The sequence below is a fragment of the Urocitellus parryii genome, chromosome 4 (genome assembly GCF_045843805.1).
Source record: "Urocitellus parryii isolate mUroPar1 chromosome 4, mUroPar1.hap1, whole genome shotgun sequence".
NCBI classification, from domain to species: Eukaryota; Metazoa; Chordata; class Mammalia; order Rodentia; family Sciuridae; genus Urocitellus; species Urocitellus parryii.
The window spans coordinates 199510632-199523458 of record NC_135534.1 but is presented as its reverse complement, the minus strand read 5'-3'; the positions used below and the strand labels follow the sequence as shown (position 1 = coordinate 199523458).

The following is a 12827-nucleotide window of genomic DNA, read 5'->3' as shown; positions in this document are numbered from 1 at the left end:
CCCTTTGTCTAATGCACTGTTTCTATTCTTCCTTACTGCCCCCTTTATTGTGTGAGCCTCCACATATCAGAGATGACATTTGGCCTCTGGTTTTATGCAACTGGACACAGTTTATTTATTTAATTTAGCATGATATTCTTCAGTTCTATCCATTTACTGGCAAATTCCATAATTTCATTCTTCTTTATGGGTGGGTAATATTCCATTGTGTGTATATAAACCACATTTTCTTTATCCATTCATCTGAAGGGCACCCAGGTTGGTTCCATAGCTTTGCTACTATGAATTGAACTGCAATAAATATTGATGTGGCTGTGTCGCTGTAGTATGCTGATTTTAGGTCCTTTAGGTATAAAGGGAGGAGTGGGATAACTGGATCAAATGGTGGTTTCATCCCAAGTTTTCTGAGGAATCTGCATATTGCTTCCGAGAGTGGTTGCATCAATTTGCAGTTCCACCAGCAATATATGAGTGTACCTTTCCCACACATCCTCACCAACTTTTATTGTTACTTGTATTCTTGACAACTGCCATTGCGACTGGAGTGAGATTGAATCTCAGTGTGGTTTTAATTTGCATTTCTCTAATTGCTAGAGGGGTTGAATATTTTTTCATATATTTGTTGACCAATTGTATTTCTTCTTCTGTGAAGTGCATGTTCAGTTCTTTTGCCCATTTATTGGATTGGATCATTTGTGTTTTTTTGCTTTTGTTTTGTTCTTCTTGTTAATTTTTTTTTGAGTTCTTTATATGTCCTGGAGATTAATGCCTAATCTGAGGTGCAGGTGGCAAAATTTCTCTCCCATTCTGTAGGCTCTCTCTTCACATTCTTGATGGTTTCCTTTGCTGTGGAGAAGCTTTTTAGTTTGATACCATCCCATTTATTGATTCTTGATTTTACTTCTTGAGCTTTAGGAGTCTTGTTGAGGACTTTGATTCCTAGACCAACTGGTGAAGATTTTTGGCCCAGGCTCTTCATGATCCTCAGACACTGACAAGTGCTCTGTACCCATTTCTGGAAGCACAGCACCATGCCTGCCCAGTTCTTCCAGAATGGGCCCACTCCAAGTGGCTCTCAGAAACTCCTGGGCACCTTTTTCCTGTTGCTCTGTTAGCCAGGTCTCACCTTTCTAAGTCCACCACCGTGGCCCTGCTCTAATGTGCTCCTTAGAAACTGAGGGATGCCCTACACTCACAGCTGCGTGTGCTCTACCCAGAAACACGTACACATCTAAGATAGAACATCCCAGTTAGTGATGTCATCCTACAAACTTCTCAGGCTGAAGACAACTGTTGGCATGACTAATGTTGGTTACGGCTGAAAAAGCTACATGAGGACTGTACTATTCTGTACATCTGGAATTGTAACAGTGTCCACTTCTTTTGAATAGAGCTCTGAATCTTATTTTTAAAAGGGACAAGTTTTTGTTTTCCTCTTCTCCCTCTCCCCCTCCCTAACCTGGGGGTGAGGAACAAAATTACCTTGAGTTTTCTGTGCTCCACAGTAAGGAGATGTCTGCCAGAGGATCTAAAAAGTATCAAATTAACAAGGGAATCCTCACACACCATCAAAGTGCCCTGGGCCCACTGTCAGGGCACACCTGGAACGTAGCCTTTCAACAGCTCCTTTAAAATCCCCCTGTTCCTCCTGATGGGTAGAATCACAGCCTCTGGGACAGGAGTCCTCTGTGTTTTTCTTTTGCTAGCAAAGCAATAAAACAACTTTTTCCTTTTTCTCAAAACCATGTCCTCATTATTAAATTGGCATTGATTAGCATTGGGCACAAGATGGAGCTTTTTGCTTACAGAATCAAAGACAATATAGCATGCTCAATTGACATCCTAGGACACATTGTCAGCAGAGAATCTTTAACTCTGAAAGGCAGCCTATAAAATTGGTAAAGATACTGACCACCAGAAGCACAAATATCAATGTAGGAACACAAGAAGCATGAAAAACATGGTAACAACATATGATGCCAATAACACAATAACCCTCTACACCATAACCCAAAGAAAAGGAAATAAATTGAATGGAAAAGCATTCAAATAACAAGTTTTAAGTTAATTCAGCATGATCAAAGAAAAGGCAAACAACACTCATACATTGCTGGTGGGACTGCAAATTCGTGCAGCCAATATAGAAAGCATTTTGGATTTTCCTTGGAAAACTTGGAATGGAACCACCATTTGACCCAGATATCCCACTCTTCAGTCTGTACCCAAAAGACTTAAAATCAGGATACTACAGGGTCACAGCCACATCAATGTTTATAGCAGCTCAATTCACAATAGCTAAATTGTGCAACCAACACAGATACCCTTCAGTAGATGAATGGATAGGGAATTTTTGGCATATATACACAATAGAACATTGCTCAGCATTAAAAGAGAATAAAATCATGGCATTTGCAGGTAAATGAATGGAGCTGGAGAATATCATGCTAAGTGAAGTAAACCAATCTCAAAAAAAAAAACAAAAGCCAATGTTTTCTTTGATATGAAGATGCTGATTCATAATGGTGATGCGGGGAAGCATGGGAGGAATGGAGGAGCTTTAGATAGGGCAAAGTGGATGGAAGGGAAGGAAAGGAGTAAGGGGATAGGAATGATGGAGGAATGAGTTAGACATCATTACCCTAAGTACAAGTATGAAGACACAACTGGTGTGAAAATACTTTGTGTACAATCAGGACTTGAAAAGTTATGCTCTATATGTGTAATATGAAATGAATCGCATTCTGCCATCGTGTTTAACAAATTAGAATAAATAAATAATTTAATATATAAAAAGAAAAGGCAAACAGACAATTCAATAAAATTAGGGACACAACTCATTATATGAATGGGTACATCTCATTATATGAATGAGAAACTCAGCAAAGAGATAAAGATAGTGAAAAAGAACCAAGAATATATTCTGGAGATGAAGAACTGAATAAATCAAAGAAAAGCATAGTTCAAGGCCTCAATAATAGACAAAAATAAAGCAGAATTTCTGATCTTTCTGGCAAGCATTTTGAAATAACCCAGACAGACAAAAAGGGAAATAACTGAAAGAGAAATAAAACAGAATAAAAAAATTCTACAAGGCTTATGGGACACCATTTAAATGACAACTTTTTACATCATCCATGTTGCATAAGGAAAATAGAAGGGAAATCGTAAAAAACCACTTAACAAAATAATAGCTGTAAAATTCCCAAGACTTAAAAGAGATATGCATACAAACCCAGACAGTTCGAGGATCCCAATTGTATTCAGCCAAAAAGTTTTGCTTCAGAGCATATTATAATCAATCTGTTAAAATTATATAAGAAGAGAAAATTCCATAGTCACTTATGAAAGAATTTCAATTAGACTAACAGCAGATTTCTCAGCAAAAAAAACTTCACAGGCCAGAAGATAATGGATTGACATAATAAAAGTCCTCAAATTAAAAAACCACAAAACAAAAACCCAACCCCACAGCCTTTATCCCACAAAACTATCCTTCAGAAATGAAGAAGAAATAGAGATTTTCATAACAAGCAATAACTGAGGAACTTTATGAATACCAGACTACCAGACTGACCTTACCAAAAAGAAAAAAAAATGCCTAAGGTATTCCTACACCTGGAAGTGAAAGGAAGATAGTAATCATCATAAAAACATGAAAAAGTAAAAAATTCACCCTGGTACCAATTAGGATAAGTACACAAAGGAAAAAGAGAAGAGATTCAAACTCTATCAATACAGAAAACAACCATTCACAAAGATGAATAAGACAGGAAAAAAGGGAAAAAAGGAGATATAAAAACAACCATAAAATTTTACCAAAATGACAGTTGTAACTTCTTAACTATCAACAATAACCTGATGTAAGTATATTAAAATCCTCACTTAAAAGATTTAGGCTGGTTAAATGGATTTTTAAAATATTAACAAACAAAATTCTGCCTACAGGATAGTCAATTAGCAAAAACACAGAGAGACTGTAAGTGAAAAGGTGGGAAAATATATATGGGTTGAAACCAACGGAAAACTGGAGAGCCTATATTTAGATAAAACAGACTTGAAGTTGAAATCATATGAAAAGACAAAGAAGTTATCTGTATAATGATAAAGGAATCAATTTCAATGAAAGGATATAACAATTGTAAATATATATGCACCCAATATTAAAGCACTCAATTGTATAAAGCTGACATTATTAGATATAAAAGAAGAGATAGAATTCAATAAAATAATAATTGAGCATTTCAACATACTGCTTTCAGTAATAGACAGATCATCCAGATAAAAACTTAACAAAGAAATATTGAAATTATTCTTCCCTATAGACCAAATGGACCTAACGGACATTTGCAGAACATTTCATCCAACAGTGGCAGAATTTATATTAAGACATGGAATGTTCTACAGGATAGGCCAGATGGCAGGCCATAAAACAAGTATCAATAAATTAAAAAAAATGTAAAAATTTTGTCATGTAGTTTCTATGACCACAATGTACTAAAATTAGATATTAGCAACGAGAGGAACTATACAAATTGTAAAATACATATAGAACAACATCCTCTTGAATGACCAATAGGTCAATGAAGAGATCAAAATGTAAATTTAAAGTTTTTTTTGCAACAATTAAAAAAGGAAACACACATACCAAAACCAATGGGATGCAGCAAAAGCAGTACTAACCGGGAATTTTGTATCGACAAGTGCTACATCACAATAAATAAATAAACAGACTTCAAATAAATAGTCTTGTGATGCAACTCAAGGAAATAGAAAAACAATAACAATCCAAACCCCAAATTGGTAGAAGGAAAATAATAAAAAATATCAGAAAGGAAATACATGAGATTTAGGCTAAAAAGGCAATAAAAAAGATCAATAAAAGAGCTCATTTTTCAAGACAATAAATGAAATTGACTAACCTTTAGTTCAACTAATCCATAAGAAAAAGAGAGAAGATTAAATAAATAAAACTGAAGGTGAAAAAGGACATTAAAACTGATACCACAGAAATACAAAGGGTGATTAGTTACCACAATGAACAAAAATCTGCCACAAAATTGAAAAATCTGGAAGAAATGGTCAAATTTCTGGACACATATACCTTACACAAATTGAACCACAAGAACACAGAAAATCTGAACAGACCAATAATGAGTAATGATATCAAATTAGTAATTTAAAAAATCTTCCAACAAGGAGAAGAACAGGACCAGATGGCTTCACTGTTGGATTTTTATCAAAATTTTAGAGAACTAGTATCAGTTACAAAGTATTGCAAGGGAGGGAAACTTTCCAAATTCACTCTACAAGGCAAGTACCCTGATATCAAAATCAGACAAGGATACATCAACAAGAAGAAAAATGGTACTTATATCCCTGATGAACACAGTTGTAAAAATTCTCAACTGGCTGGGGAAGTAGCTCAGTGGCAGAGTAGCTGACAGCATGCATGAGGCCTGGTGTTTTATCCCCAGCATCACACACACACACACACAAAATCTCAATGAAGTACTAGCAAATCAAATCCTGCAGCATAGAGAAAAGATTATTCACCAGGGTCAAGTGACACAAGGATAGTTCAAAATCCACAAATCAACAAACATAACACATCACATCAACAGGATGAAGGACAAAAACCATAAGGTCATCAAAGTAGATTCAGGTAAAGCATTTGATAAAATTAACTTATCTTTATGATAAAAACCCTCAACAAACCCTGATTTGATCAATACACATGTATAAAAATGCATGAGTATAATTTTACTTGATAATCAAAAACAATTTTTTAATGTTTAAGGAGGTGGAAATGCTAGCTACCCTAATTTGACTATTAGATATTTTATACATATTTTTGAATTATTACACTATGACCCATAAATATGCACAATTAAATTAATAATAATAATAATAAAACAAAATGTAGGGGGGCAAGTTAATAACTTCACCACCATATTTTTATGTGTCAGGAAGGGCTTTCCTTCTTTTTTAGTTAATTCAGGTAAATGCTTGAGAAGGTAGATCTGCTTGCCCTGATATGAACATTACATAATTATACATGCATCAAAGTACATCACATGGTTTCCTATCAATATGTACAATTCTTATGTGTTAATTTAAAAAGTTTTAAGTGGCATTCACTATCAAAGCTTCCCAACGTGGTAATGGTAATATCAAGATACAGATGATTTCATTGATGGATTCTTTAAACATTGAAATAAAAACAAACAAACAAACAAACAAACAAGAACAGGATGATCCAGCTGTGGTGACACATTTTACTAGGCAGCATCCTGTGGTATGGATGTTGTGGACACAGGGACAACTTATATCCCAGGCAGGAAGAGTGAATGACTAGAGATTTTATTATGCTACTCTCATGCATAATTTAAAATTTCATATTTTTGAACTATAATTGGCCACATGTATTGGAAACTGTGGAAAGCAAAACCATAAAGAGGGAGATGACTGTTTATTCATCAGTTGACTGTCAGCAACAGTGAGAGTGGAACGAAGCAGAGTTAAACACTTCCTGTCCTCACCCCAAGAATCAGGGGTATCTATGACAGTCATCTCACATCTCTATCACCTTTTCGTTGGTATATGCATGGGGTGAACAGGAATCTTATGTTCTTACGAATTCCAATTAAGAGGAAGAGGACACAGGGAACTGCATTAGAAAGAAACTTATTTTCTCCTGAACCTCATTTAGATGTCGCCAGGATCTTAGATATTGAGTTGATGTTACAATGGGATGAATTTCTGAGACTCTTGGGAAGAAGTGAGTCTTGGGTTATATGTAAACACTTTGTGGCGAGAGTACAAGCTGTGACACACTGAAGATGGTCAAAACTAATTTGCTAGCCTTCCCATGGAGTGATAGTGCTTAATTTCCTTCCCTTAGTAACTGGCCTGGACTTATTGACTTGCTTGACAACATGGGCAGTGAAAGTGAGGGTTTGGAATTTCTATAAGCCAGGTTCAAAACTTTGGTGGACCATACAGCTTCCACCTTGACCTCACAGAATTTCTTCAAGGCGTTGACTTTCAGAACCTTGCTCCCATGCGATGGGCTTCCCCAAGATGGTGGAAAAACTATATATAGGTGCTCAGATCTAGCTAACAAATGGAGAATGCATAAGTTACTAAAAATGGAACAGATGCAGATGACTATTAAAAAAATATTTAAGTACAGATAGACTCTTTTTTTCCTACTATAATATAAATTGCAAGTAAATTAAAGATTTGAATGTAATAGTTAAAACTTATAGGAAATAGCTAAGTGGAATTACCATGATTATGAATGGAAAGGATTTTAAATATGGAGATAATGGGGAAAAATTACAATGTAAAGTATCTGTCAACTTTGACTACAAAATAATTTTAAAACATTCTAGACATAATGGAATGACTAGGACAGAAAAAAATCAAAAATTTATTTTATTGTCTTTAATATCTATTTAAAAAGGCGTGAACACTTCACTAGGGAAAAGGGCAAATATAGTAACAGGACTATTTCAGGATTAATTGCTTCATTCAAATCAGATGAAACAGGCTGAGTATAGCTCAGGAGTAGAGCACTTGCCTAGCATGTATGAGACCTTGGGTTCAATCCCACCACCATTAAAAACAAACAAACAGATAAAACAAATGCTCTTACTAGTAAGGAAAGAAATACGAGTTTAAAAACAGTTGATTATTGGCAGGTACAGTGGCGTACACCTGTGATCCCAGTGACTCAAGAGCCTGAAGCAGGAGGATCACAAGTTCAAGACCAGCCTCAGAGACTTAATAAGGTCCTTGGCAACGTAGTGAGACCCTGTATCTAAATAAAAATTTAAAAGGACTGGGGATGTAGCTCAGTGGGCTCCTGGGTTCAATTCTCAGTACCAAAAAAAAAATAAGTTTGATGAAATTGTTAATGATTCAAGCATGATCCTAATAAACTAACAATAGTACTGGAATAAAGCATAGGGGTTAAGAGAATGGTATCTGGAGTCATGCAGATACAAGTAGGAAGTTCACTCCTTCCATATAATAGTCTTATGGCTTTGATCAGGTGATTGATTATCCTCACTAGGCATAGGTTTTTGTAAAATAGAAATAATAACAATTCCATCATCCTGAGCTGCTTATGTTACTTCTGACCATGTACTGACAGTATCCAAGAACTAGTCAGTATTAGTAAGTACATGGGAGATAGGAGGCGATTTATATGCTCTAAGTGGCATTATGGCTGCTGTGCTTTATGTAGACTGTCTCATTTGAAACTTGTGGGATTTTTCTGGAGGATAATTTGTCTCAGAATTGCTGTGTGTAAGGAAATCATAAATGGTCATATTATAGCTTATGCCCTCCATCTCTTCTTCAATCCAGTTTTACCTAGGGCACAGGTCAGGAACTAAATTGTCCAGTGCACAGGTGGGAGGTCCCAGGAGACTTGCTGGTTAGGCTGAAGTGCACTACAGTGCAGCAAGAGAATCTCACTCCCCAGACCCACATCTAAGAGGTTAACCCTTGGGAAAGAGATGCCCCAGATCCCCCAGGACCCAGCCAGAGCTGGCTGGAGCACAATTTTCAGAGTGACACTGGGGTTGACTCTAAAGAGCACTTTGGGACATGGTGTACCCAGAGCCTTTATAACCCTAAGAAACAGTCCTGTCTTGTAAAGACTGGAAAGCTGATATTGAGTCACCGTCCAGGTGCTCCTAGTGAATGCTGGACTGAGTGGAGCCCCAGCTTTCCTGACTCCGAGTCAGAAAGGTCTCAGAAAGTTCCTCAGTGAGAATTTTCCATCTAAAGGAGAGAATTTAAAGATGCCTAAAATTGATTCTTACTCTAACAGGTGAGGATCTGGAAGGTTAACACACACACACACACACACACACACACACACACACACACACCTTTTTACTAGCCAAATGATCAGGCACAAGTTTCTGGGTTATGTAATCTGAGTCTGCCTAAGATCAGAAGCCTCTCTATGAACCACAGAAGCAAACAGAACTCAAATTCTGTGAGGCCAACATGAGACGGCCTTTTATGCCGGCTTGCTCTGAATCCTAGGAGGGCAGACAGAGAGGCTACTTTGCTTAGCATGATATTCTCCAACTCCATCCATTTTAATTCAAGAATGCCAAGGTCCAATATTTTTCACCTTGCCTCTATCTGATAAGAAATAAATATCAGAGAGATGCAGTTCAAGTGTAGGGGTGAAGGCACAGGGGTTCTAAAATATCAGCTCCCAGAATAGATGACAGAAGAGAAGACACAGATAAAGGAGAGCCGTGAAAGAGTAAGAATCCCTGTCCCTCTTGTGAAAGGAACATCCCAGCAGTCAACGGAATGTAGGATATCGCAGAGCCCCCCTGCCCTCAGCCCTGGTGTCCTGTGCTCCCAGATGGTGAACAGTTCAGACCTGGTCTGAACGGATGAGGTCATCTTCTAGGGAGTGGGAGGCAAGTGGAGAGGAGAGTGTCTTTTCCTTTTGACTCCCACACAGAAGACTTTAAAGTACATGTGTGTGCCTATGTGTGTGGGCCTATATGTGTGTGACTGTGTGTTGGGAGAGGGAATAGTAGTAATGGAGATCATAATCTTCTCTTTAATAAGAAAAAAAATTCATAAATTTTTAGAATTTAAAGAAATCATAAATTTCTTTTCTAGTTTTGCCCATGAGGCCATCCTCAATTCTCATCTCCTCCAAATACGTAACGCTGACTTTTCTGATCAAACTGATCTTTTATTCCCCAGACCCTGTTATAGCACAGAAAGCATGATTTTATTGGAATGGATATTATCTTTATTTATTTATATAATTAGGTGTATGTGACAGCAGAATACATTTTGATTCATTGTACACAATTGCAGCACAACTTTTCATTTCTCTGGTTGTACATGATGTAGGGTAGCACCATATATGTAGCCATACATGTACCTAGGATAATGATGTCCCTCTCATTCCATCATCTTTCCTGCCCCCATGTCCCCTCCCTTTCCCTCCTTCCCCTTTGCCTAATCAAAATGCCTTCATTTTTCCCCATGCTCCCCCATTATGGATCAGCATCCACTTATCAGAGAGAATATTTGGCCTTTGGTTTTGGGGGACTGGCTTACTTTGCTTAGCATGATACTCTCCAACTCCATCCATTTACCTGAAAATGCCATAATTGGATAGTATCTTAAATGTTCTCTGAATGTCTTGTGGGTATTTTCTTACATCTTTAATGAGATCCAGAGATTCTCATTGGCAAGGACCATTTACTCTCCTTTATTTTCCTGGTATAGTTCTGGCCATACCAAATATATATATATAAAATCTATAATCCTGGGAACTGACAATTTACAGAATACATACATATATAATTAAATATTTAATTATTAGTATATTTTAAACATTTAGTTATTAAATATACTGATAATTAAATATTGTCACATGGAAAGGTTTTATCTGCACAGATAACAAGGACGACAAGGGATGGGAAAACCAAGCCTAGTGAACCAAACTGCTGTTTCAGACTTCCTCCTTTTAGGACTCTCTGAGCGGATAGAAGAACAGCCGCTTCTATTTGGCCTCTTCCTGGGCATGTACCTGGTCACTGTGGTGGGGAACCTGCTCATCATCCTGGCCATCAGTTCTGACCCACGCCTCCATACTCCCATGTACTTCTTTCTGGCCCATCTATCGTTAACTGATGCCTGTTTCACTTCTGCCTCAATCCCCAAAATGCTGGCCAACATTCATATGCAGAGTCAGACCATCTCCTATTCTGGGTGCCTGGCACAGCTGTATTTCCTCCTTATGTTTGGTGGCCTTGACAACTGCCTCCTGGCCGTGATGGCGTATGACCGCTACATGGCCATCTGCCAGCCACTCCATTATAGCACAGGTATGAGTCCTCGACTCTGTGCACTAATGCTGGGTATGTGCTGGGTGCTGACCAACTGTCCCGCTCTGATGCACACACTGTTGCTGACCCGTGTGGCTTTCTGTGCCCAGACGGCCATCCCCCACTTCTACTGTGATCCCAGTGCTCTGCTGAAGCTCGCCTGCTCTGACACTCACATTAACGAGCTGATGATCATCTCCATGGGTTTGATGTTCCTCACTGTTCCTCTCATGCTGATCGTCTTCTCCTATGTCCGAATTTCCTGGGCTGTGTTTGGCATCTCCTCTCCCGGAGGGCGGTGGAAGGCCTTCTCCACCTGTGGTTCTCATCTCACGGTGGTTCTGCTCTTCTACGGATCTCTTATGGGTGTGTACTTACTTCCCCCATCAACTCACTCCTCAGAGAGGGAAAGTAGGGCTGCTGTCCTCTATATGGTGATTATCCCCATGCTGAACCCATTCATCTACAGTTTGAGGAACAGAGACATGAAGGAGGCTTTGGGCAAACTTTTTGGCAGCGGGAAGACGTTCTTCTTACCATGACTGAGGCCTAAGCCTAATGCCCAGATCAACTCTTGCCCTCAAACACTTCAGTGATTTTGAGTTAGAGATATAACCCAAAGGGCATTTCCCTCCTATAAGCTGTGGAATGAGATGTTCTGCCTCAACCTCCCTCCTGCTCTCAGCAGAAAAACCACTGCTAAGAACAGAACATCAGTCCCCACTCCTCCCCTCTAAAACCAGCACATTATCATAAGTCATGTGATACTGGGGTCTGGATCAGGGAATTCCACCCTGGTAAGGCAGGATGAGAATGCAAACATTTATTGACCTTTCTCAATGTTCTTCATTGTTTTTCACATCTGTCCTTTGCGATAGAATTGAAAAATTGTGGCTTAGGATGCAAAGAGTTTGCTCAAACCAGGTGAGTTTGATTCTGATACCCGTTCTCCTTGTATTGTGTCACACTGTGGTGATCATGATCAGGAATGTATGAGAGCACATATAAGGCTATCGAATGATGAAAACAAGAGATGATAATTAAAATGCTATATACGTCATGCTATTTCCTTTAACTTATAACAAATATGTAAAAAGAAATCAATATTTGTTTAGTGCCTTATGTGTGCCAATTTTATACTCAGTGCATGACTTATTTTCTGGGTTCTTTCATAAAATATTTCTTAAAATCTGATTAATCATGCATGCTGGAAATTTTCAGAGCAGTAATTTCATGAGAATCACTCTCGTGGGAATTGGTGTTATAAGACACAAAGCTTAACAATGGTTATCTTTATGCAATGGAATTAGATAATCATTTTCTTCTTTATAGCTATGTGTTTTAAAACATGTAGCTATTTTTAATATTGGTAAAGGAAATTTGGGGGTTGGCACCAAAAAAAAAAAACCTCCAATAATTAAAAAGATAAACAAAAAAAAAGAGATAAACAAACATGTAACTAGATCTCTAAGTCTCAAGATTAAGTTCATGCTGGACCAAGTTTTTTTTAAAAGGATGGTGTGGATTTTTGGTGGCGTACAGTAGGTCTTGTTCTTAAAAGAAGACCAAGCATTGCAGGCATTATACTTTGGCCATTCTTTCTTGGCCCTTCTTTCTCTTTTCTTTGGATTGGAAGAGAGAAATAATGAGAGTATTAGGGAAACTAGACCAGACCATCCTGGCCTTAAACTTAAGTTATTTTGTCCTGACCATAGCAATCTACTACTGCAATTTCTAGTACCAAAGCAAAGGTCAGAAAAGGAAAATTTTGGGTTTGTAAGTAGTACTTCTGGTTTGGGGAGCTAATTCCTACTTCTAGTATCCCTACCTCTGCTCTCCAGTCACCCTGGCACACCATTCCATTAATAATGTATTTATGAATAAAGGTAACTATTTCTAGGGATCAGCTTATGCAATTGTGGGGAATAACAAGACTAAAAT

At 37.8% G+C, this 12827-nt stretch overlaps 1 protein-coding gene across 1 annotated transcript; it reads left to right on the top strand.

The window, feature by feature from the left end:
- The first annotated feature begins 10432 nt into the window (after window positions 1-10432).
- Window positions 10433-11428, top strand: LOC113181064 (olfactory receptor 1N2). The gene has a single exon (XM_026386437.2). It carries the CDS (start codon window positions 10475-10477, stop codon window positions 11426-11428), a length of 954 nt encoding a protein of 317 aa, XP_026242222.2. The 5' UTR covers window positions 10433-10474.
- Window positions 11429-12827: the final 1399 nt, after the last annotated feature.

Coding starts and splice junctions, on each gene's coding strand:
- LOC113181064 (XM_026386437.2), top strand. CDS start 10,475: ATGGGAAAACCAAGCCTAGTGAACCAAACTGCTGTTTCAGACTTCCTC.